At 37.5% G+C, this 22,736-nt stretch overlaps 1 protein-coding gene across 11 annotated transcripts in view; it reads right to left on the reverse strand.

Moving 5' to 3' along the window:
• Positions 1–22,736, reverse strand: part of NAV2 (neuron navigator 2) — a 598,751-nt gene that overhangs the window by 26,693 nt on the left and 549,322 nt on the right. For all 11 annotated transcript variants that reach the window (XM_087719088.1, XM_087719097.1, XM_087719076.1 and 8 more), the window contains 8 exons: positions 20,597–20,649; positions 19,543–19,566; positions 16,616–16,690; positions 13,981–14,064; positions 13,031–13,142; positions 11,664–11,812; positions 5,672–5,844; positions 1,814–1,967 (listed from right to left, as the gene is read on the reverse strand). In XM_087719088.1, the coding sequence (XP_087575214.1) occupies positions 1,814–1,967; positions 5,672–5,844; positions 11,664–11,812; positions 13,031–13,142; positions 13,981–14,064; positions 16,616–16,690; positions 19,543–19,566; positions 20,597–20,649 (824 nt within the window). The remainder of the gene's footprint in view (positions 1–1,813; positions 1,968–5,671; positions 5,845–11,663; positions 11,813–13,030; positions 13,143–13,980; positions 14,065–16,615; positions 16,691–19,542; positions 19,567–20,596; positions 20,650–22,736) is intronic.

The raw sequence follows: 22,736 nt of genomic DNA on the forward strand, positions 1-22,736 counted from the left end.
AAAACAAAACAAAACAAAACAGTGAGGGAGGTAGAAACACAAATATATTTTTGTTATATTGGAATGTGATCAATATATCATAGAAACGTAAAATATAAGATTTGGAAGGATCCATAGAGATCAGGGTGTCTAAACTCTTAGGAAGTACGAACATATGCTCCAGCGTAGTCCCTAAAGATAGCCAGCCAGCTTTTGTATGAACATATCTGCCAGTTACTACCTCCATCTCAAGTGATGGACACAATACATACATATGCCTACACAATACCAGAGGTGGGTTCCTACCGGTTCAGATGAGTAATTAGTAACTCGGCCTGCCACGCCCCCGAACTGGTTCTATTGTCAGGGGCCCCATCTTTCATTTCAGGTCTGCGCATGCGTAGAACAATCTTCATTACAAAAATGTAATCCTCCCCCCTTTTTGACGTATGCATGTGCAGACCTTTTTAGGTGCAAATGTGCACATGTGTGGAGCATGTGTTTGGTGTGCACATGAGCAAAGCACATGGAAAAATTTTGGCCACCAAACCGGCAGTAATGCCGGTAGCAACCCACCCCTGCACAATACGTAGATTCTAGTGAGATCCTGCTTCCTTCTTTTGTATTTTCATTGACCCTGTTTAAATGAACTTTTTATTTCTCATCAAAAGACAAGGTCTATCTTGTCATTGCTAGAGCAAGATTTCGTGTGGAGTCAAAATGGTACACTATATACACACTGGAGCTCTCCAAAGTTTAAAGAAAAAACATTTGCAGCTTTTCTTTCCTCAGTTGACCTGTGTGTTTTTGACAATCCTGTAGCAAAAGTGTTCTCAATTAATGATATGCAGGTGGTTAATTTTAGTGGTTTTGTAAGAAGCAGACTTGAATAGAGTTTATTGACAACACTGAAATTATGATTCCTCCCAGAAGGTTATTTTGTTGCATTTCTATAAAATTTAAACAAATTCAAAAGCATAGTATCTAAAAAAAAGATACAATCTTATAAAGGGAAAATTGCTCATAAAAGATGAAATATTATTGGAATTATGATGGGTGTGGCTTATCTCTATAGGGCGTACAATGTTTTAATATAATTTTCCATTTTTCTCCATTGAAATTATACTTTCAAATATTATCAAAATGTCTATTTGGGATGCAAATTTAATTGTGAACTATACAAAATAAAAACAATAAAAGATACAAGGCAAACTTATGAAACAAAAATTCAAGAAACAAAACAAAATATAAGAGTGCAAAACTAGATAAAGGAGGTGGCGTACTATGAATCTGTCCCACAGTGTCTTCAGTCCTCACACATTCAGTTGTGAAAACATAAGTACAACTTTCTTGAGTAATTCACATCCTGCCTTATCAGGTTCCCAGAACAGCTGCACAAGCAAACAAGCTAATCTGACTACAGCTTTCCTCTTCAGACCTTCAAGTGAAACATGTGGGAGTTGGGGAGAGAAAGGATAAGCTTCATGCCTATTCCATCTTCTATCTACCTTCAATCTCTTTTATGTTCTAGTAAACATCTGCAGAGTACTAGAGAAACACACAGATGTAGGAAATGTGTTTTCTCATAGTACAATTTTATCAAAGCTTTGCAGCTACAAAGAACCAAGCAAACACTGTTGTTTCTTATGAACTTCTGGATGACAATTCGTGACAACTGTAGTTTAAGGCCCTTACGTTGGCATTTGGTACACACAAAACTTCCTGGTTTCAATCCAATTATCTTTGGTCAATGGAAAGTGTAATGGAATACCACCAATGTCCTAGCACAATGGATCTGCTTTCAGGCTTCCTGGGTGGACTACACATTTCCTACCTGCATCCTGTTCATAGCTTCTCGGAGCTGATCCAGTTGATGAGCAGAGCTGAGGGCCTCTAAACGGATATCAGTCAACTTCATCTCCTTGTCTCTCAGCTCATTCCGCAGCTGCATAACTGTTTCAGCTTCACTGTCAATGCATTCTGAAATTCTGGGAATTTATTTTAAAAAATAAATATTAAGCTAGGATTAGATTAGTTTGGAAGAATATAATATAATAGAGTGAAATAGAATAGAATAGAATTTCTTTATTGGCCAAGTGTAATTGCACACACAAGGAATTTGTGTCCAGTGCATAAGCTCTCAGTGTACATACAATAGGTGATAAACCATGATCATAATCTTCATAAAATACATTCATCATAATCATAAGATACAGCACTCAGTGATAGTCATAGGACTAAATAAGCAATCAACGTAATTCATATTAGAATACTAAATAAAATAATTAATATAAATTGTAAGATTCAAGCAACAAAGTTCTAAGAAGACAAGGAATGGGCAATAGAAAAGATGAGAAGGATAATAGTATGAACTACTATGTAGTTTGACAGTATTGTGGGAATTAGTGGTTCAGCAGATTAATAGCATTGGGTGGGTGGGTGGGCTATCCTTGTGTCTAGTTGTTTTGCCATGAAAGGTCCTATAGCATCATCTTGAGGGAAGCAGTTGAAACAGTTTATGTCCAGGATGTGAAGGGTTGTATTAGGACGTATGAACAATGCATAGTAAAATTAAAATTTGATTTCCTAGGTTTGAACAAAGATTTTTTTTTCACTTTATCCTAATGTTAAGATTTGTTGGACATAATTATTTGAAACTGATATCAGAGCAAGAAATAAATTTGCACTTATGACTACTTTTTAGGGCTGAACAGTGCTTTGGAGACAGCTGGAAAAAATGTTTTAATACATTCTTACGAGTGTGAATCACAGCCCATATACAACTCATTTTCAAGACTACACAGCCACATCAAATCTTTCCTTCAGAATCAGAAGAAAAGCTGTGGCTGTTTCAATGAGTCTCAAACAGGGGCTGCACTATTTGTTCTGATCCACTGCAGCTGTTTGGCTTCTGCAGGTAACTTGCTGTTAGATGTATGATTCTGTGGAAAATCCATTTAACTTGGAAATCCCAAGTACATTAAGAAGATAGAGAAGCAGCAGCAATCAGTTGGAGATTGATGACCTTAAAGAAAGATTTAGACTCAGCAGGTGTAGTGCACAGCTGGGCCTCCATGTATGATTCTAGACTAGAGGGCTTTGGAAACATACTTTTTCAGACATAAATCATTCTTTTGCACTCTATACAGCCCAAGTTAAAAAATGGGCACCCTTTGTTTTTCTAGTATCAGCTTTCCCTTTCCCTGTTTAGCCTTACAAAACTAAATTGAATTACTTCTCGAAACACAAAGGACCAGGAGCATTGTTTGTTGGCAGTTTTTCACATACACATTTTATAAATACCTCCTGTTCACTTTTTTAAAAAAATAAATAAATGTACAGCTGGCAAGAAACAACAAAGCACAGTTAGAATCCTGAAGGAATCCTAGTGTATTTCAAAGAATTCGGAATTGGAATGTAACCTTGAGAATGCATTAAAATTGGCCATCAAAGGAGATGTGAATTTTCAAGGGACCCAAATTCTCCTACTGGGAGAAACCAAGCTTCAGTAGAATTTGCAGCTTCCCTTTGAACATTTCTACTAGCCCTCCTCCTTCACTGATAGTGCTGCCCTTGCGCCTCATCTTCCAGATACCTTCCTTTAAACTCTGACTAAATCTGTAGCAGTGGCAACAAAACAAAGTGGATAAAAAGGAAACTTCGTTTCCCAACTCCTTTCCTCTTATTTTGCTTCATGGAAATTCATTCTATAGGTAAAACACATTGCACCTACAGTCCTATTTCACTGTTATTTAGCACACTGCAAAAGTAAGAAGCTGGGATAAGAACACCTCCATCCTCTCCTTCCTTCATATAGCAGTAGCAATAGCACTTAAGACACTTAGCGCTTTATAGCACTCTGTGGGCGATTTACAGTGTCAGCATTTTGTCATCAACAATCTGGGTCCTCATTTTACTGAAGGATGGAAGGCCGATTTAACCTTGACCTGGTCAGGATTGAACACTTGGCTGTGGGCAGAGTGGGCCTGCAATACTGCATTCTAACCACTTCTGCCATCACAGCTCTGGGCTCTGTTCCTATCATCAGCTTTGAGAAATGTGGATAGGATTATTTATGTAAAGGTGAAGGAAAGAAAGTTGCATGTTGACACGGAAATATAAACACTCCATTATGTCATAAATGCAACTTTTTTGCATCTCTCCCCATTTAAAACTACTGCAGACCACACATAACTATTCTTAGAATGCCAAAGCCACTTTCATTATTAACACTACGTTCTGTTTATATTACAAAATCAACTGTGTAAAGTTGAGAGTCACTATTGTCTTTCGCTAAGGGCTGTGTTCCAATTAGCAAAGTCAGCACACATACACACACAATCCTGAAATTTTATTTGTTGACAATGTAAATAATATAAGGTTGTTTCCTAGTTCACTGCTTTTCGTGATTTGAAGTTAAGGTTGCTTTGTTCCTATGCCTGCATTACTGCTGGTGAGAATTTATCAGTTTATTTGTTTAGCAGCCTTTAGGTCATAAAGCTATGAACATTCTCTTCAGAGTACATTGCACAATGGATCTTGCTTCTGAGAAAAGGTGCATAGATTTCTGCTAGAATTGCCTTCTTCAAATAACTATTCTGATCTAGTAACATCTCCACCTCAGGCACTTCTGCCTGTTGGAAGCCTTTTCCTTTGATGTTAATGAAGGGAACCTTGTAAAAAATGAATCTGCTCATAGCCCAATACATAGTGAATGAAGAGATCCTGTAGAAGTACTTGCTATAGACTCAGGTGGAAAACTTCTCATTAAGGAGCAAGACTATCCCTAATACCGTAACTGTAAAGTGCCCCCAAAATTTTGAATTTCCCCTTTACTCATTAAAAAGTAATGCTGCCGAATTTAGTAGAGTGACCAGAGCAATCAAGTGAAACCTGTATATAGAAAAATGGCACACACTTGATTTAAATATGATTTTATGTATCATATTCATTATTACAGGTGCTCCTCAAATTATGACAATTATTTTCTAAGGGAGAAAATTCCACTTCATAATCACTACTCAGGGCAAATTAGGAAACAGTCAAATATATTTCCATTTTATAGTTACATTCATTTTCAAATATCTCACAGGCCTATTATTGAAATATTCTAAACACGGAGGTATCATTTCTAAAGTTTTTTTAAAATGAGTTCTTAATTTTAAAAGAAATTCAGGTTTAGCTTGTAATGAAAATTGCCCATGATCAAATACCAAAGATATCAATAGCTTTTTGTTCAACTGTTGTTTGCAACTACAGTACAAAAAGCGATTTAAGGGATTTTATCAGCTGGGAAGAAGTTAAAAAACAACTGAATTCACTTTAGCCTTGCAGTAGTGTAAGTGAGAGAAATGAAGCAAAGAGAAAACTACAGGCACATATTTCTCCCTGAAGTAAAAAGGAGAAATTCTTATTAAAATATTGCTGCCTTAAATGCAGCAATTTCTTCATAAACTGAATGAATTTTAAAACTGAGGCAAATGGGGAAAAAAGAATGAGGAAGCAAATACTGCAAGAGATACGAGGTCTGGAGATAAACTGATGTGAAAAAGAAAAGAACTTATGATGAAGAAAATCTACTTGAATCTTATAGAAGAATCTCCAGAAAAATGAGAATTAAATTTGGTATAGTGTAATATTACAATATTAAAATGAAATCTATGGGGGTTTTTTGCCGGCAGATTCAACTTACAGGGAATTGGAATGTGAAGTTCTGAGTAATGGCGTAGATACCACTGTACCATTGTGTGGTAATTTTGGTGAAGAAGGCAATGAGTAATCTGTCATCTCCTCAATGTCGGAATGAGAAGATGCCGATTTGGGGGACTTCTTTTTCCCAAAAGCTTGCTTGAAAGAACTGCGTAACTGAAAAGAGAAGAGCAAAATAAACACATAATGGATTTGGGGGAAAATGCTTTATGACAATAAAGAATAAAAGAGAGAAGAGCTAACATGCGACACTTAAAATAAAAGGTTACCAAGTCATTCCATTTGGTAGCAGTGCAAACTTAATGACTGAAGTAATTCCTTCCTAATGACTTTATACTTTGTTAAGGAAGTGGAGGATCTGAGTTGCTTTGCTGATGAGTGCTGGTAATAACAAGTGCTGCTTGGAAGCATTCTCCCACCTCCCCCCCCTGCTTTTTTTTGTAAACAGGACCTTAGTCCAACCTCTTTTCATCCCAAGGACTGTTTTATTAAGATGTTACGAGAGGCTTCAGTTATGAGGTGACATGGCTCAGACAGACACTGATGCAGATAGGGTTAATGGATGAGTTAGCTTATTTAAGATATGTCTTCCTTACCTCATTGACCTGCCGCAGGAAGTGAAAGCAGAAAGGGAAGGGAAAGGAAAAAAAGACATGTTTTAACAGATAAAGCCAAAGACATGGAAAGCATTGGATTGCTCAGACAAATATTACCCCTCTGCTCCCCAAAGCAGGCACACATAATTACGCTACTGTAGTCATTTTTTCCCTTGCCTTTTAATGTACGATCGGGATGTTTCGCACACCAAATAGTTGACATACAGTCTAAATGTATACAGTTATGTGAACTTCACTAAATCCAGCACAGGATGATACATATGATTTTTTAAACCTAAAAGCTCTCTTATTTTTCCCCAAAAAGTGATTGACTATGGTCTTGGGAGGAATTATATAAATGATTGGAGATCCTGATAAGGTTATAACATAATATGTTCAAAGTTGTAACCATGTTGTCTCCTTCACTCGCCATTAGTTTAATACACTGATCTATAATATGTCTAGAAGAACAAACGTGATCTCCTCCAAATGTGATATGGTGCAGGAAAAATAGATCTTACTATTATGCTTAGCAAAATCAGGCCTACATATGTATCCTTCTCATTTCTCCTCCTCAACCATTGTGGAAATTATTCTCCCCTCTAGGATATACACATTTATTTGATGCCCTTCAATTTAAGGAAAAGAAATAATTCAAGACTTTTTGGTAAAAACAACTTCAGACAATCCTAAACTCTCCAGATCAAGGGCCAAAGGAGATTACCATATGATTAGGTGGTAAAATGTCTTCAAGTTACCAAAAGCACACTTGTAATATAACTGTTTTAAAGGCCAAAACATGTTAAAAATTAGTGAGCTAAATAGTTTCTGCAGAATCAATGTTAGTTCCCAATTATTTTCAAGTTCATTCGGGACAGTATATGGTTCATTTGGACACAACTCAGAATCCGACCACTTAGGTAGAATATAGCAGCGATGGCAAACCTTGTTTGGCTAGCGTGCCATAAGCAGGGGGACTGCAGGGTGTTTGTGCACGGGTGTGCTGCACCCCATAATGCAATGCGTGATGACCCCCCCCCCGGTTTGCTTGTAGGGCCGCTTTAAGCCCTCCGGAGCCTTCAGAGGGCTTCCGGAGGCTTCCCTGAAGGCTCTGGAGGACAAAAAAGATCCTAAAAATAAACTGGAAGTCACTTCCGGTTTGCTCGTAGGGCCGTTTTTAGTCCTCTGGAGCCTTCAGGGAGAACCTTCAGGAGGCCCCTGAAGGTTCTGGCGGGCTTAAACTGGTCCTATGAGCAAACGGAAGTCTGTTCCTGAACTTCCGGTTTGCCCGTAGGGCCAGGTTTTTTGCGCTCCAGAGGCTTCATGGAAGCCTCCTAAAAGCCTCTGGAGCCTGGGAAGGGCGAAAAATGGCTTTAAAAAAAAGGCTGAACTCACGTGCCCTGACAAATGGCTCTGCGTGCCAACTGTGGCACGCGTGCCATAGGTTCGCCATCCCGGGACTATAGGAAGTAAGAGCTTTACTTCAAACTACAATGACTTTTAGCATAAGGGACTTCGCATAATAGAAATCATGACCAATGAAGAAACAGCATCTAAAAATATTATAAAGTAGCTTCTCTATCACAAGTTAAGTTTAACAAGAAATATTTTGGCTTCATCATTCCTACAACAATAGGTAAGCAGACCCCATGGGAATAATAAATACTTGCTCAAAAGAACTTTGTTCAACACACACACAGATATTAGTTTTGTCTTATCAGCTAACACAAATGTGCGCTATATAACGCATAATGAAGCCACGAAAATAATAAGAAAATTAAAACGACATAATAAAATCTTAAAATTTCAGAAGATTCCAGTAATTTGGGGCAAGGTCATCAATATCGCTCATGAGCTTTTGGAATTAGAACAGAGAGATTCCTGCAAGATTTTGCAATCTCTTTGTGTTCTTTTCATAGATTATTAATAGCAACTTTGTGGGTGACTATCATTATACAAAATTGCATGATGGTGTCATCACCTGAAAAGATAGTTAGATTTTGTTTAATTGCTAGACAATTGCTAGACAATTGCTAATTATTATTGTATTATCCTCACACATACTGTATGTTTTAAACACAGAATGCTAATCCATATCTGCTGCCATGCTTCCATTAACCATGGTCTTGTGATTCCCACTGACCTTCTCCCTACAAGATTCCCAGACTTTCTTTGTGGTAAGGTGTCAGGAATGTTGTAAATTAGGATCAAAAGACCATGGTGAGTGGTAACAGTACTGTGTCATTTCCGTAGAAATAACAGCAAGAACTTTCCAAAATATCAGTCCGATGGGAGTAACGAGTCCCAGCATTCCATAGGTTAGCCATTTTGAAGTATTTATTTCTTTGTTTCTACTCCATCATTATTATTTTTACAAATAATTCAAGTTGGGAAACATATCCAACAAAACTTCCTCCTCCTATTTTCTACAACAACTCTGTGAGGTAAGTTGGGCTGAGAGTGAGGTCAGCCAGGTCACCCAGCTGGCTTTCATGACTGAGATGGGATTAGAATTTGCATTCTCCCAGTTTCTAGCCTGGCGCTTTCAGCACCAGATCAAACAGGCTTTCTGGTATCTTGGTTGAAAGTGTTTTGCCTTATGATGCACCATTTCACCCAGTTAAAAGTTACAGGTGTGAAACTTTTAGTTGTATGTATATTTCTTTCTTCCATCTTCTGTAACAGAAATATGACTTTTGGGTCTCTGTGTCTGGTTATCTCTTCTGAAATATGTTAACAAAATATGTTAAAATCTAAAAGATTTTCAATTTACATATGTCTTTATATTGACTGCTCCTTTATCATCCTTCCAGGCACAATTTATCTTGAGCAATAATACAGGCATATGAAAGTCAGCTTTGTTTAGTGGCTAAGGCACCAGGCTAGAAAACCAGATACTCTTAAGCTCTAATCCAGGGGTGTCAAACTCAATTTCATTGAGGGCCGCATCAGGGCTGTGATAGATCTTGGGGTGTGTGGCCTACTGGGTGGGCGTGGCCAGCTTGACACCACTCTCCAAACTGCTGGCATGTTCCTCTTCACATTGGGTACCCCTGGCCAAAGCAAAACGAGTAGACTGGGCCAAAGCCATGTGGGCCAGCCCCTTACATTTTCCAGGATGGCTCTATGGGCCGATCTGACCACATCATAGGTTGGATCTGGCCCACGGGCCTTGTGTTTGACACCCCCGCTCTAGTCCTATCTCAGCCATGAAAGCCAGCTGGGTGACTTTGGGCCAGTCACACTGTCTCAGCCCAACCCACCTCACAGGTGGTTGTTGTTGGGAGGAAAATAGAAAGATTTCAGGTTTCAGGCCTGGTTACAGCACGGAAACTGCTTTGGTCGCGCTGATCGATGATCTCTGGTGGGCCAGGGATAGGGATCACCCCTCTATCCTTGTGCTTCTTGACCTCTCAGCGGCCTTCGATACCATCGACTATGGTATGCTTCTGCGACGGTTGTGAGAGGTGGGGGTGGGAGGCACCGTTTTGCGGTGGTTCTCCTCCTACCTCTCGGACAGGTCGCAGTCGGTGTTGGTCGGAGGGCAGAGATCGACCCCAAGGCCCCTCAAGTATGGGGTGCCGCATGGTTCGGTCCTGTCCCCCCTCCTATTTAACATCTACATGAAGCCGCTGGGTGAGATCATACGCCGGCACGGGATTAAGTATCACCAATATGCAGACGATACGCAGTTGTATCTATCTGCCCTGTGCCAACTCAGCGAAGCAGTAGAAGTGATGTGCCAGTGCCTGGAGGCTGTTAGAGTCTGGATGGGAGCAAACAAGTTGGCACTCAATCCAGACAAGACCAAGTGGCTTCTGATGTTCCCTCCCAAAGATTGTCTAACTGTTATATCTCTCAGGCTGGGGGGCGAAATTATACGCCCCTCAGAGAGGGTTCGCAATTTGGGAGTCCTTCTGGACCCACAGCTGACTCTAGAACACCATCTGTCAGCTGTGACCAGGGGGACCTTTGCCCAGGTTCGCCTGGGGCACCAATTGCGACCCTACCTGGATCGGGAGGCCCTTCAGACAGTCACTCACACCCTTGTGACCTCAAGACTGGATTATTGTAATGCGCTCTACATGGGGGCTGCTCTTGAAGAGTGTTCGAAGACTCCAATTAGTCCAGAATGCAGCCGCGCGAGCGATTGTGGGTGCACCAAGGTACACCCACATTACACCTATCCTCCGCGAGCTGCACTGGCTACCTATTAGTCTCCGGATCCGCTTCAAGGTGCTGGTCGCTACCTATAAAGCCCTACATGGCATCGGACCTGGGTACCTGAGAGACCGCCTCCTGCCGATTACCTCTCTCAGACCAATTAGATCGCACAGGTTAGGTCTCCTCCGGATTCCATCTGCCAGCCAATGTCGGCTGGCGACTCCCCGGGGGAGAGCCTTCTCTGTTGCAGCTCCGGCCCTCTGGAACGAGCTCCCTGTTGAGATCCGGACCCTTACTACCCTCCCGGCCTTCCGCAAAGCCACCAAGTCCTGGCTGTTCCAGCAGGCTGGGGGGAGCTGAGAAGCATCTACCTCCACGGAAATTGTGAATGTTGGTTTTGTTTTTAATATATTGTCTTTGTCTCGTTCCCCCCTTTCCCTTGTCTTTTGTGAGCCACCCGGAGTCCTCCGGGAGTGGGCGGCATACAAGACAAATAAATAAATAAATAAATAAATAAATAAATAAATAAATAAATAAATAAATAAATTTTGGATATGTTTGCCACTTTAAGTTATTTATTAACAAAAACAAAGTTGGGATACAAATAAGTAAGTAAGTAAGTAAGTAAGTAAGTAAGTAAATAAATAAAGTGTGATTATTAGTTTAACGCCTTCACACTCTTTGCCACTAAAATTGGTTCTTTCCTGTAGGTTTTTGCCCATGGTATCTAAAATATATGATTGTAAAATAAATAAATAAACAAACAAACAAAAGGAAACCCTCAGATCAGAGATACAATCCTGCCCTCCTGTCCCAGTTGTCATAGATTTGTTCAGCTGACAGATTAAAAGTGTCTACTAAGTGCCTCTAATACATCATCACAGTATGGATAACCCAGGGGTAGCCAACGTTTTTATACCTACTGCCCACTTTTGTATCTCTGTTAGTAGTAAAATTTTCTAACCGCCCACTGGTTCCACAGTAATGGTGATTTATAAAGTAGGGAAGTCAATTAAATTTTAAAAAGGAAAGTGCTTCAATATCGGACAAAACCCGTACCGCCCACCATGAAAGCTGGAACGCCCACAAGTGGGCGGTAGGGACCAGGTTGACTACCACTAGGATAACCTTTTACTATTTGGCTTCTTGTGTAAGATCCTTTGGTATATTCAAGGAAACATGCTTTGTTCACTGAAAGACATTATTCAAACATACCCAGTTTTTTCTCTTCTTTTTCTTTGAGTCACATTCTATATTGCTCCCCACACTGGAATGACTAGTAGCACTGTTAATGCTAGAGACGCTGTCTGAAGAGTGTTGTCTTCTGATCCTCAAGTCAGTAGTCTGGGCAGTTCCACCACTTCCTAAATATTAATTTAAACATAGTTATAAACATTTGGACATAATATTTGGCCTCTACTCCCTCTACTCTGTATGTTTTCAATTGCTGCACCTTATTGCTTTGTGCAATCCTTATCGTTTATATTTTTTTTCCATAAACAACTCAAAAACCTAGGACCTTTACACTGTATTTTTTTCAACTGATATTTCTTCTATTACACCTAATTTGGTTTCTTATCCATAATTATCTATGACAGACAGTTATTGTAGAGAAATATTGTCACTGGAAAAAGAAGAGGCCTCCAGAGGCATCTACAGCTAACCACAGTAAGTCCAAAAGGATGAAATGTACTTTGTGACATCCCAACGCAAGTCCAGCCCTTTTATTCTTGAGTCATGCCAGCACGTGCAAGGGGTGGAACTTTTGTTGTGACACACTGTTTCTCACCTGCCTGCCATTCCACCCCATGGAATCATAGAAGTAGACTAGAAAAACAGCACTAATTAAGGAGAATGAAAAAACAGATCTATTCTGATTGCTGTATAAGATTATCTACTAATGAAAGATCAAATGGCAGTGATATGCTCACAACAGACTGCAGAAAAACAGACAGGCAGATAAGAATGTCAAAGAGAGGCAAGACAAGTTGTAATTATCTCTCCCTTTTGTTTTTTGTTCTGCAGATATTTGTAGTTTTGATCAGGCTTACAAACGTCTGGTATTAGTGCACTTCATATATCTGAATACTGTTTACTGTAAAACTATAGGGTTTAAAAAAAACTACAACTATTTAAAACTATGGTATACTAATAATAATGTCATACTCTTAACTATTAAATAATTCTGCTATTCTTTTTAAAATGACCAGGAACAAATTGAAGATAATTTAAGCATACATTATAACTACACTTAAATTTTATATCCCAATTTTGGTTTAATAATTTTGGTTACCACCTTAAATTCTCAGAAGGGTACAAGATAGATAGATAGATAGATAGATAGATAGATAGATAGATAGATAGATAGATAGATAGATAGATAGATAGATAGATAGATAGATAGATAATAACTGATTATTGACAAAATACCAGCTTCCTATTTCATGAAAGACACTTTCAAGACAGTTCGATAATTATCTATCTCTAGGAAAGAACTTTGCATCAGCTATTATCAGGAGGCTGAATGTCCTCAGAGTGCTACATTGTTATTGAAAGTAAAGATTGTATTTTGGATTCTTTACCTTTGCAGGTGAGCTCAGGTGTGTTAATTACTCCATTAATGGCAGCCTGAGCAGCAGCATTTTGTTTTTTCAGTAATTCAATTGTTTTCCTTAACTCATTCAATTCAGAATCCTGAAGCATGAAGAAATCAAGCATACAAAAATATTCACATTGAAGGTTTCAATAAGTACAATCAATTAATTGGAAAAATGTTTTTACTTTCTGGTAAATCTGTGGCTGGTCCCCGAGCAACAGCCAACTTCATGGAGCATGTCTCACATCTTCAATCATAGGATGTAAATTCATGCACAACACTTTTTAATCAATAGTTTTCTCCATGTGCACAATCCATTGGATATGATGCATTGATTTGTCAAATATATTTTGTTTCTCGCATTTACATTATGATGCCTGGAAATTCAATGGCCTTCGCACTTAATAGCTAGGATTGTTTCTATATCATATACTGTAGTTATAGGAAAACACAATAAAAGTGCAATATTGGCCTAATGGAATCATTTCGTGTTGTTTTATTTCAGAGATAAACATATTTCCCTTTATGTAAACTTTTTAAATAAGAACCCATCTGGAAACTATCTGTAAGCTATTTGGTTATAGTTGAATGGGATGCAACTGAAATTATCAAAGTATTTTTTGCTGAAATGCTAATTTTTTAGAATTGGAGAGAGAATGTCAAGAAAATAGGGTTTGTAAAAAACTCTGTGAATGGAAATTAGAAACCTAGACTGACATTAATTGCTCAGGTAAGTGGTCAACAATCTCTTATATTCTTTCTTACAGGAAAGTTTATATGTTGATCACTGGCAAAAGAGCAAATCAAAATTCTGACATGTGCTGAGTTTTACTTTGCTTGCTAGCTTGATTTCAAAATCTTCATTTACGATGAACTCAATTTCAAAAAGTTGATTTTGGAATCATTGGAAAACAAACAAGGGAATGTCAAACTTGCCTTCTGTTCTGCAGTCATGGTAAGACTTTGCAATCTAATGGTCATGTTTCCTAGGCTCTGCTCGAATGCTGCCACGAGGTGAGCCTGTAAATTAAATCATATGATCCAGTTGATTGTGAGCTTATCTGCTGAAAAAAAATTGTAAAATACTGCACAGCATACATCATAATCAACAGATGGTTCCACTCTGCTGCAAATGTCATTTACAAACTCAATATAGGCACTTGAGATGTGGGAAGCAAAATCAAATAGCTTTATAGCAACTAGCTATACACTTCTTGAATGGATAGCATTACCTAATCAAGGAACAAATTTCCACAATTTCTTATTCAGAGCTGTGGCACCTGTTCCAACTAATAAGAACTTTTTAGTTATGCTGTTGCAGAGTTAGCAATCAGTGCAGGGTGCTGATACTGAGTCTGATACAAACATGAATCTCTGACACATAATCTAAAGCAGTGGTAGTCAACCTGGTCCCTACCGCCCACTAGTGAACGTTCCAGCTTTCATGGTGGGTGGTAGGGGTTTGCTGTATAAATTTTATAAAGTAAAGTTACTTCCCTACTTTATAAATCACCATTACTGTGGAACCGGTGGGCAGTTAGAAAATTTTACTACTAACAGAGATACAAAAGTGGGCGGTAGGTATAAAAAGGTTGACTATCCGTGATCTAAAGCAAGAGTGTTAAACTTGTGGGGTCACGTTGTCGTCATGTGATGTATCACATCTTCCCACCTTCGCTAAAATGGGGAAGGGTGTGGCCAGCACATGACATATCCAGGCCATGGGCCTCAGTTTGACACTCCTGGTCTAAAGCAATATTTCTCAAATTTAGAAATGTTAAGGTGGTATCAATAGAACAGAGGATTAAGGACTTCACAATTTGAATTCCACAAGAAACATGGACTTCCACTCCTAGAATTCCCCAGCAAGCATGGTTGGCTGGAGAATTCCTGAAATTGAAGTTACATATCTTAAAGTTCCTAAATTTGAGAAACCCCAGTTTAAAAGATGGCAGCTTTTTCCTCTAACCCAGTTCTTTTGTTATGATTATGTGGTACAGTAGGTTTTCTGCAGTCACCCAAAAGCATATCTGTCCTCACATTTACAGTGAAAACAACCATAAAGAGGATTGAAACATTGGGATATGTGGCTTTGACTTTTCTCTGCTGCTGTAAAAACAAACCAGACTGAGACTGTGAGAAAAATAGCAGAAAACAAAACAAGCTTAGCACAAAGTACATGTATTACACAGCTAAAATGTTTATTTAAAAATACTGGAGCGAATCATTCCTGTTTGAAAGAAATGTGCTAACTATATCAAATACTCGTAAAGGTTTTCATTTCAAATAAAAGAGAAAAGTGGTGGGGGGAGGGGAAGCTTTTAAGACGAAATCGTATTTTTGACTTTTGTAATATGAAGCCAAAAATGTGTTTACTTTTGGACAATTATTCCCATCATTATCTTTTCAAAAAGACAAAATGTTCATTACCTTTTGAATAGCAGCAACCTTAATAAAATATTCCTACACTGTGTAGGAATAAGTGACTAAGCCTTACAATTAAGTATTTCATAGCAAAATAGCAGGTTCAATTCTGGCATATCTGCTTGGTATACTGCTTTCCAGCGATTTTCGGGTATGTGGTGCTCATATCCCAGAATTCTATGGCCAGCATGGCTATCAATGAGAATTCTGGGAATTGAAGTCCATACACCTGGAAATTGTTAAGGGAAACATCGGTTTAATGCATGAGAGGAATCTTTTAAATTCATGATATACGTATATTCAACAGATTACTCGCAGTAATTTCCCTATATTTAGCCTGACTGCTTATAAGCATACTTGAGAGGTAAGATATAAATTTAGAAACCCATCATTTTGGATGAGTTGGTTTCATTCCCAGACTATTTTCTAGACAATAACTTAAAGACTGACATAAATTCTGATGATTTAACAGCTGTGCCAGCTTGATAAAAAAAAAACCTAGCCATATATGGGATGTCAAACCCTTTTTTGTGAAAGAAAAATCATGTGAGCAAGCTAATTTTATAGAAATTATGAAATATAGCCTCATACTTATCATTTCAGTAGAAGGACCTAAATCATTCATTAAAAAAAAAGAGATTATCTTCTACCATTACAATGAATGGAAGGGGTGGGGAGAGGAAAGATGACCCCAATATTTTCATGTTTGCTTTGGGAACTACAACCATTGCAATGCATTTAAGATTAAAGTCAACAGACAGAAAATGTACACTGAAAAATGTAGAACTTCACATGGCCCAAATCTTTAGAGAAGCTGACATATTACAGTACTAGCCTGATATTTATTTCTTCAATACAACAATAATAATAATCTAAACTGGGTATTTTTAGTCATTGAAGGAACGTTCTTTCTTTCTTTTCCAAATATAGCTATCTAGAGCAGGGGTTTTCTACCCTCACAACTTTAAGACCTGTTAACTTCAACTCCCAGAGTTCCTCCGCTAATGAAGCTGGGAATTCTGGGGATTGAAGTCCACAAGTTTTAAAGTTGCCAAGGTGGGAGACCCCTGATCTAGAGCTATAGAATATTTCAGATCATTTTTTTAACCATCAATTATCAGCTTCTGCCTCTCTGAGCTGTACTCACGTTGGCAGTCAGTTGAGTTGTCAGAGCTGAAACTTTCTCTTGCGATGCATCCAACTCCCTCCTTAGCTTGCGAATCTAAACGTTATATTTCAAAACATGGTTCTGTTTAACAAGATCTTCAACACCCACATACATACATACACACAGATATACCCTATATGAATTTTGGACCTCTTTGAAGACACACTATTGACACAGTTATAATGAAGCCCATTACTATTGGCTCAACTACTGGAAATAATATCTTTGGCATGATGTCATCAATTTTGTGGAAATTCATTTTGATGGAAGTTCCAGATCTACATTGCTGATCCTCTGGGAAATCAGTTGCAATTCAATTGCTTCGTATATGTTTGATAACCACTGTTATTTATTCTGTTGCTATTTGTTGTTTTCTATTTACTTTACTGACTTGGTTCAGATACAATGATGGACTAAAATGTAGTTATTTGTTTTGGACTAAATGTGATTTGTTATTTATAAAACCACTATTGTTTAAACAATTGATTAAACAAACGATAGTTTTAGCAGTTTGGTCCATTTACTAATTTGAAGACTTGTTTTAACTTTTATGGCGATTTTTTTGTCATTTTGTTAGCTACTTTCAGAAATATTTGATCAGAGAAAGACATATAGTATTTTTCGGAGTATAAGACGCACCGGAATATAAGATACACCAAGGTTTTGAAGAGAGGGACAGAAAGAGAGAGAAATACAGTAGGTAGGTAGGGAGAGAGAGAGTAGTTCGATAGGTAGATAGGTAGATAAAGGGATAGAGAGAGAGAAATAGAGAGAGAGAGAAATACAGTAGGTAGGTAGGGAGAGTGTATAGGTAGATAGGTAGGTAGGTAGAGGGATAGAGAGAAAAATAGAAAGAGAGAGAGAGAAATACAGTAGATAGGTAGGGAGAGAGAGAGTAGGTAGGTTGATAGGTAGATAAAGGGATAGAGAGAGAGAAATAGAGAGAGAGAGAAATACAGTAGCAATAGCAATAGCAATAGCAGTTAGACATATACCACTTCATAGGGCTTTCAGCCCTCTCTAAGCGGTTTACAGAGTCAGCATATTGCCCTCAACAACAATCCGGGTCCTCATTTTACCCACCTCGGAAGGATGGAAGGCTGAGTCAACCCTGAACCGGTGAGATTTGAACAGCCGAACTGCAGAACTGCAGTCAGCTGAAGTAGCCTGCAGTGCTGCATTTAACCACTGCGCCACCTCGGCTCTTAGATAGTAGATAGGTAGGGGGAGAGAGTGTGTAGGTAGAGCGATACAGAAAGAGAAATAGAGAGAGAGAGAGAGAGATACAGTAGCTAGGTAGGTGTTTTTGCTGGCACAGCACTTGATCAATCTAATTCTCATCAATCAAAGAGCTTTCCAAAAGGAAAAAAAAAGTTTTTTCACTCTGCAAACCTCCTAAAAATGGCCCATTTTTCATGAAACCCAAAGGCATGAATAGCCTTGGGATGGGCTTGCAGAGTGCTCCTGGAGGGGTGGGGTGGAGCAAAAATGAGCAAAAAATGGCCCTTTTGTGAAAACGGGCCCCATTTTTTGTCAAAAAAAATCCTGCATGCATAGCCTTATGGAGGCTTAAAGAATGCTGCTGGGGGCTGGGGGTGGGGAAACAGCCCGTCTTTTGCTCATTTCCGCCCTCCCCAGCCCCTAGGAGCTGTCTGAAAGCCTCCAGAAGGGTATGCACGGCCATTTTGGTGAAGAGGTGGGGCTTCGGGAGGCAAAAAATGTATTCGGTGTATAAGACGCACCAAGATTTTCAGCCTCTTTTTTGAGGAAAAAGGGTGCATCTTATACTCCGAAAAATATGGTAGATAAAAACTCTACTTGTCTAAATACTGGGTAAATATTATCAAAGTTAGCAAATTGCACTAGTAGATTTTTTAAAAGAGTTTACATAGGAGTGTAGCCAGCAGAAAGATTACTCATTATGGTTCAAAGATATGGAGGTAAAATTACATCATGCACTAGATTAGATTAAAAATATTACCTCACTCTTAATTCAGTTAATATGTTTAATACAAAATGCATTGTCTATGAGCAAGTGTCCAGGAGTTCTCCAAACTCATTCTTTATATAAAATGCAAAAATAACATCCAAACAATATTTCCACCCAGTAATGTCCAGGCCCATGTAGTTTGGATCAGATGACAGACTACATAGCAACATTTATTGAGCATTTGAAATTGAGGATATTCAAACAAAATACAAGAGTAGTACAGATATTACATTTCTGGGGATGTCTCTCTTCACAAGTTACTGATAAAGATAAGCAAGTGCTTAATTTCAACATAGGTACTAACTGCTAGTGATTCGTAAAAGATAATTTGGATCATGGTGGCAAAGGGTTGGCACAGTTTCCAACAGAGAAAATATTATAACAAGAAGCCAGGACTGAACAAATCTAAGGCCGGCTATTAACTTTTTAGTTGTAACAGTCATTTCGGAACCCAAGAATATATTTTAAGTCATAGTCAACATGATATGTTATGAGGAACGAATATATATATATATATATACACACACACATACATACACACACTGTATATCCCGTGTTGATGAGATCACACTCGTCATCTTCAGGCTGGTGCCTTTGGCTTCGTGCTTGTGCGAGCAAAGATGACGAGTGTGACCTCGTCAAAACGTTGCTAAGATACTATCAATCTTACACGGGAAAAGACCCGAATACCTATCTATTTATCTATCTATCTATCTATCTATCTATCTATCTATCTATCTATCTATCTATCTATCTATCTATCTATAATAATAATTTAAGATAAATTATTAAAGAGGCCACTGTATTTATATCACTAACTTTAAAAAATGAAATATCATATCCAATTATCTAAATATTTAAAATGTGTACCTGTCACTGAGTTTAGTAATTTTAAGAAAAATAAAATCCTCCTTACCTCTGACTGACATTTTTCTTCGGGCTATGAGGGGGAAAAAAAGAGACTTTGTTTGAAAAGTGTATTAAAATCAGCGGATTCATTTACTTGTTCAGCTTACCAATAACCTGTCACTCAAAACACTTGTCTTTTTAATCCAAAACAGCTTTTATTCAGCTATGTAATTTACTATTTAATAATATTCATTTTGTGCAGTTTGTATAATATGAAAATAGAAACATTAAAATATTACTGTAAATAAATAATAAATATTATTGCACTCTATTCCATAATGTCAGTAAATGCAGCAGGCACAATTCACCCCCCCCCCAAAATAAGATAGACTTATAAGATATTAGGGCAGGGATCCCCAACCCGAGACTATGGATTGGCATCTGATCACAGTGCGCAAAAAACTATGCTGCACAAACAAGCGAAGCTCCATCCACGCATGTCCGGTCTGTGGAAAAACCTCTCTCCATGGGACCAGTTCTTGGTGCCCAAAATGCTGGGGATCACTGACTCAGGGCTTAAATTTATCAGAAATAAATATTGATTTCACTGATTATTTTCTTCTCCAGCTCTGTAGTTATAAATAGCTGCACTAATGAATCCAGGAGCTTATCAAATGGGACATGCTCCTCTTGATTAGTGGTAAATTATGTTATGCTACTGGCTAATTAGCAGTGTGTACTTCTCTTAAACACCACTTTTTGTAAGCTAAAGACATCCACTTTTCACTAGGTATTATTTTAATTGAAAGTGCTACATTACATAAAACAAATAGAAGAGCTTATGTAATTCCCTATGTGACTTCTGCTTTTAAGTCCAACTTGGATTCATCAGTTTATCAGTCACAGTTTCCCCATCCACTGATTTCATAAGATTTTCTATCCATCTTATAGAAATCAAAGGATAAGAATACAATAAAGCATGGAAGTTGCTTGTGGGAACAATTATTCCATTCCTTCTTCTAGTTTGAGCTCTCAGGTCCATAGTCCTACTTAATGAATTAAATTTGTTACGTTCTTTTGCTGCCAACTTCATACAGACTGATTGTGGTTATGACACTCACCGTTGAGTAAATAGATGATGTGCTTGACACCAAAGATAGAGATGAACCATGCACTACAGGAAAGATAAATAAACACATTAGCCATTGGATTTTTGTTTTATATGATAAGTAACAACAGCAGATTATTACATAAGCCGTATACATACTACGGATGTTCATAAGGGCTACACATTTCACCAGCAGCCTATTTAAAAATTGCATCACCAGTCATGAACGTATTTACTGAACATAAATCTTTGCAGACGTATCAGAAGGTAAGCTGAAATAAATGGAAGCATTATACAGACCATAGCCCAAAATGATCTCAAATCAAGCTTTTAAAAATCATTACTTGGATGTAAATATTTGCCTGCTTGTTGTATTTCAAACATTGCAAGGTTATGATAGTGCATGGAAAATGGAACAGAAGATGATGAGAAGCAGACAAAGTAAAGGTTCAACTGACCAGTCCAGTTTCACCATATTGTTGGCCTGAAGCATAAACAGTAAAAGGGAGTTAAAAGATTTCGTAAATAAAAAAGACTGAATATTTTGGTGTGACTAGGTTAGATAAAAAGACTCATTTAATTGTAAATCAGCAATGTAAGAGAAAGTACACTGGAATATATTTTGATATTTCCTAAGGGAAAAAAAACCTAGGGAAAAATACATTTTTGTCAAACATATTTACAAAGTGATTTACAAAATAGTTTTAAAATATTAACATATAAATGTATGTATTCATATTTTAAAAAGCAAACATAATTATTTAACAAATTTATACAGCTTTGGTATCAAAAGCTATTCATAGCTAAATGATGCTCAAATTCTGTATATCTACAGTGGAAAATACATTGTATTATTTTCCAGAAACACTTCCTATATTATTTCTTTTAAAATGGCTAATCCCCCAGTCCTTGAAGAATAAGGCTAGCTGTTGAACAGGCAAGATGACATTTTCTTTCTATATTAGTCCTAAAAAAACTTTATATTGCCAAGAAGCCGAGAGTGCAATGGACTCATAGATCTGACTCAATGCAGAATGGCACACCATTTTGTACAATAATTATTGGAAACCAAGCATGTTGCTTTCTGATTGCCTTCCTTCTAGCAACACACCTGCGTAGATACTCAATAAAGTATTAATAGTAAAATGGCAATGTATCTGTCAAAGTAGGACCCATGGATTCCTCACATCAATTGTATACTTTTTGGTCTGTTTTAAAGGCATATTCAATACTTTTTATTAAAACTGAACAAATATATAAATAATTGGATTGTTAGCAGTATGTAAAACATGATTCTTGCATGCCTGCATTGCTATGGTACTTTTAATGTACAGCATGTAAACAGTATCAGTAACTTTAAAAATAGCACTTTCAGCAAATATGTGAATCAGGCTATTACGGTATATTTTACAAACCCAGTTACTGTATATAATGTAATCAAGTTTGCAGTAGTGACTTTATTCTGGTATGTGAGTTTTTGAAATGTGGTTTTTATGACATTTAAATTCTGCTTCTATTAGACATTCCTAAATCATTATAAGGAGAACTTGTATGAAAATAAATCACCTGCTATTGTTACAAGTTCTAAAAAAGCACAGTGATTTCTTGTATTAAGGAGTTTACTTTTACATTCATCAAATACCAAGAATATTTTACAACCTCTTAGTTCACCAAAATGCTTATGTGTCTGAAAATCTGAATACCAAGTATGATGTTTCTGTATTTCAAGATCGCATATTGAATTATTCTGCTTTGAGTCCAAAATTATTCTTGGCACAGAAAATATTATACATATTTCATTTGTTATACTTTTCATTTTTTTTTCTTTTATTAAATTTACAATTCTTGCAGAATGCAAATTTCCCAGGAAATTCACACACTTCCATCTAAAACATATATTTATGGTTCCTGCAATTGTGTAAAATGGAAAAAAAAAAGAACTGTTCTGACCCATAAAGATCACAATTAAACATAAAATTTAAAAAGTATACTAAGAAAAGCCTGGTATTAAATTAGGCAATTAAAAACTCAACTTATTTTTGAACCTTCACAATATTTTTTTTAACTCTGACAAATACTTGACCTGGTTAGTTCACCACCTGGTCACCCAAGTGCTGAGCTCAGTGAACAAGATACCAAGTGTCAGCTAGTTT

Source organism: Thamnophis sirtalis, unplaced genomic scaffold (genome assembly GCF_051295495.1).
Source record: "Thamnophis sirtalis isolate CommonGarterSnake01/CBP01778 unplaced genomic scaffold, rThaSir2_p1.2 scaffold_1, whole genome shotgun sequence".
Classification (NCBI taxonomy): domain Eukaryota; kingdom Metazoa; phylum Chordata; class Lepidosauria; order Squamata; family Natricidae; genus Thamnophis; species Thamnophis sirtalis.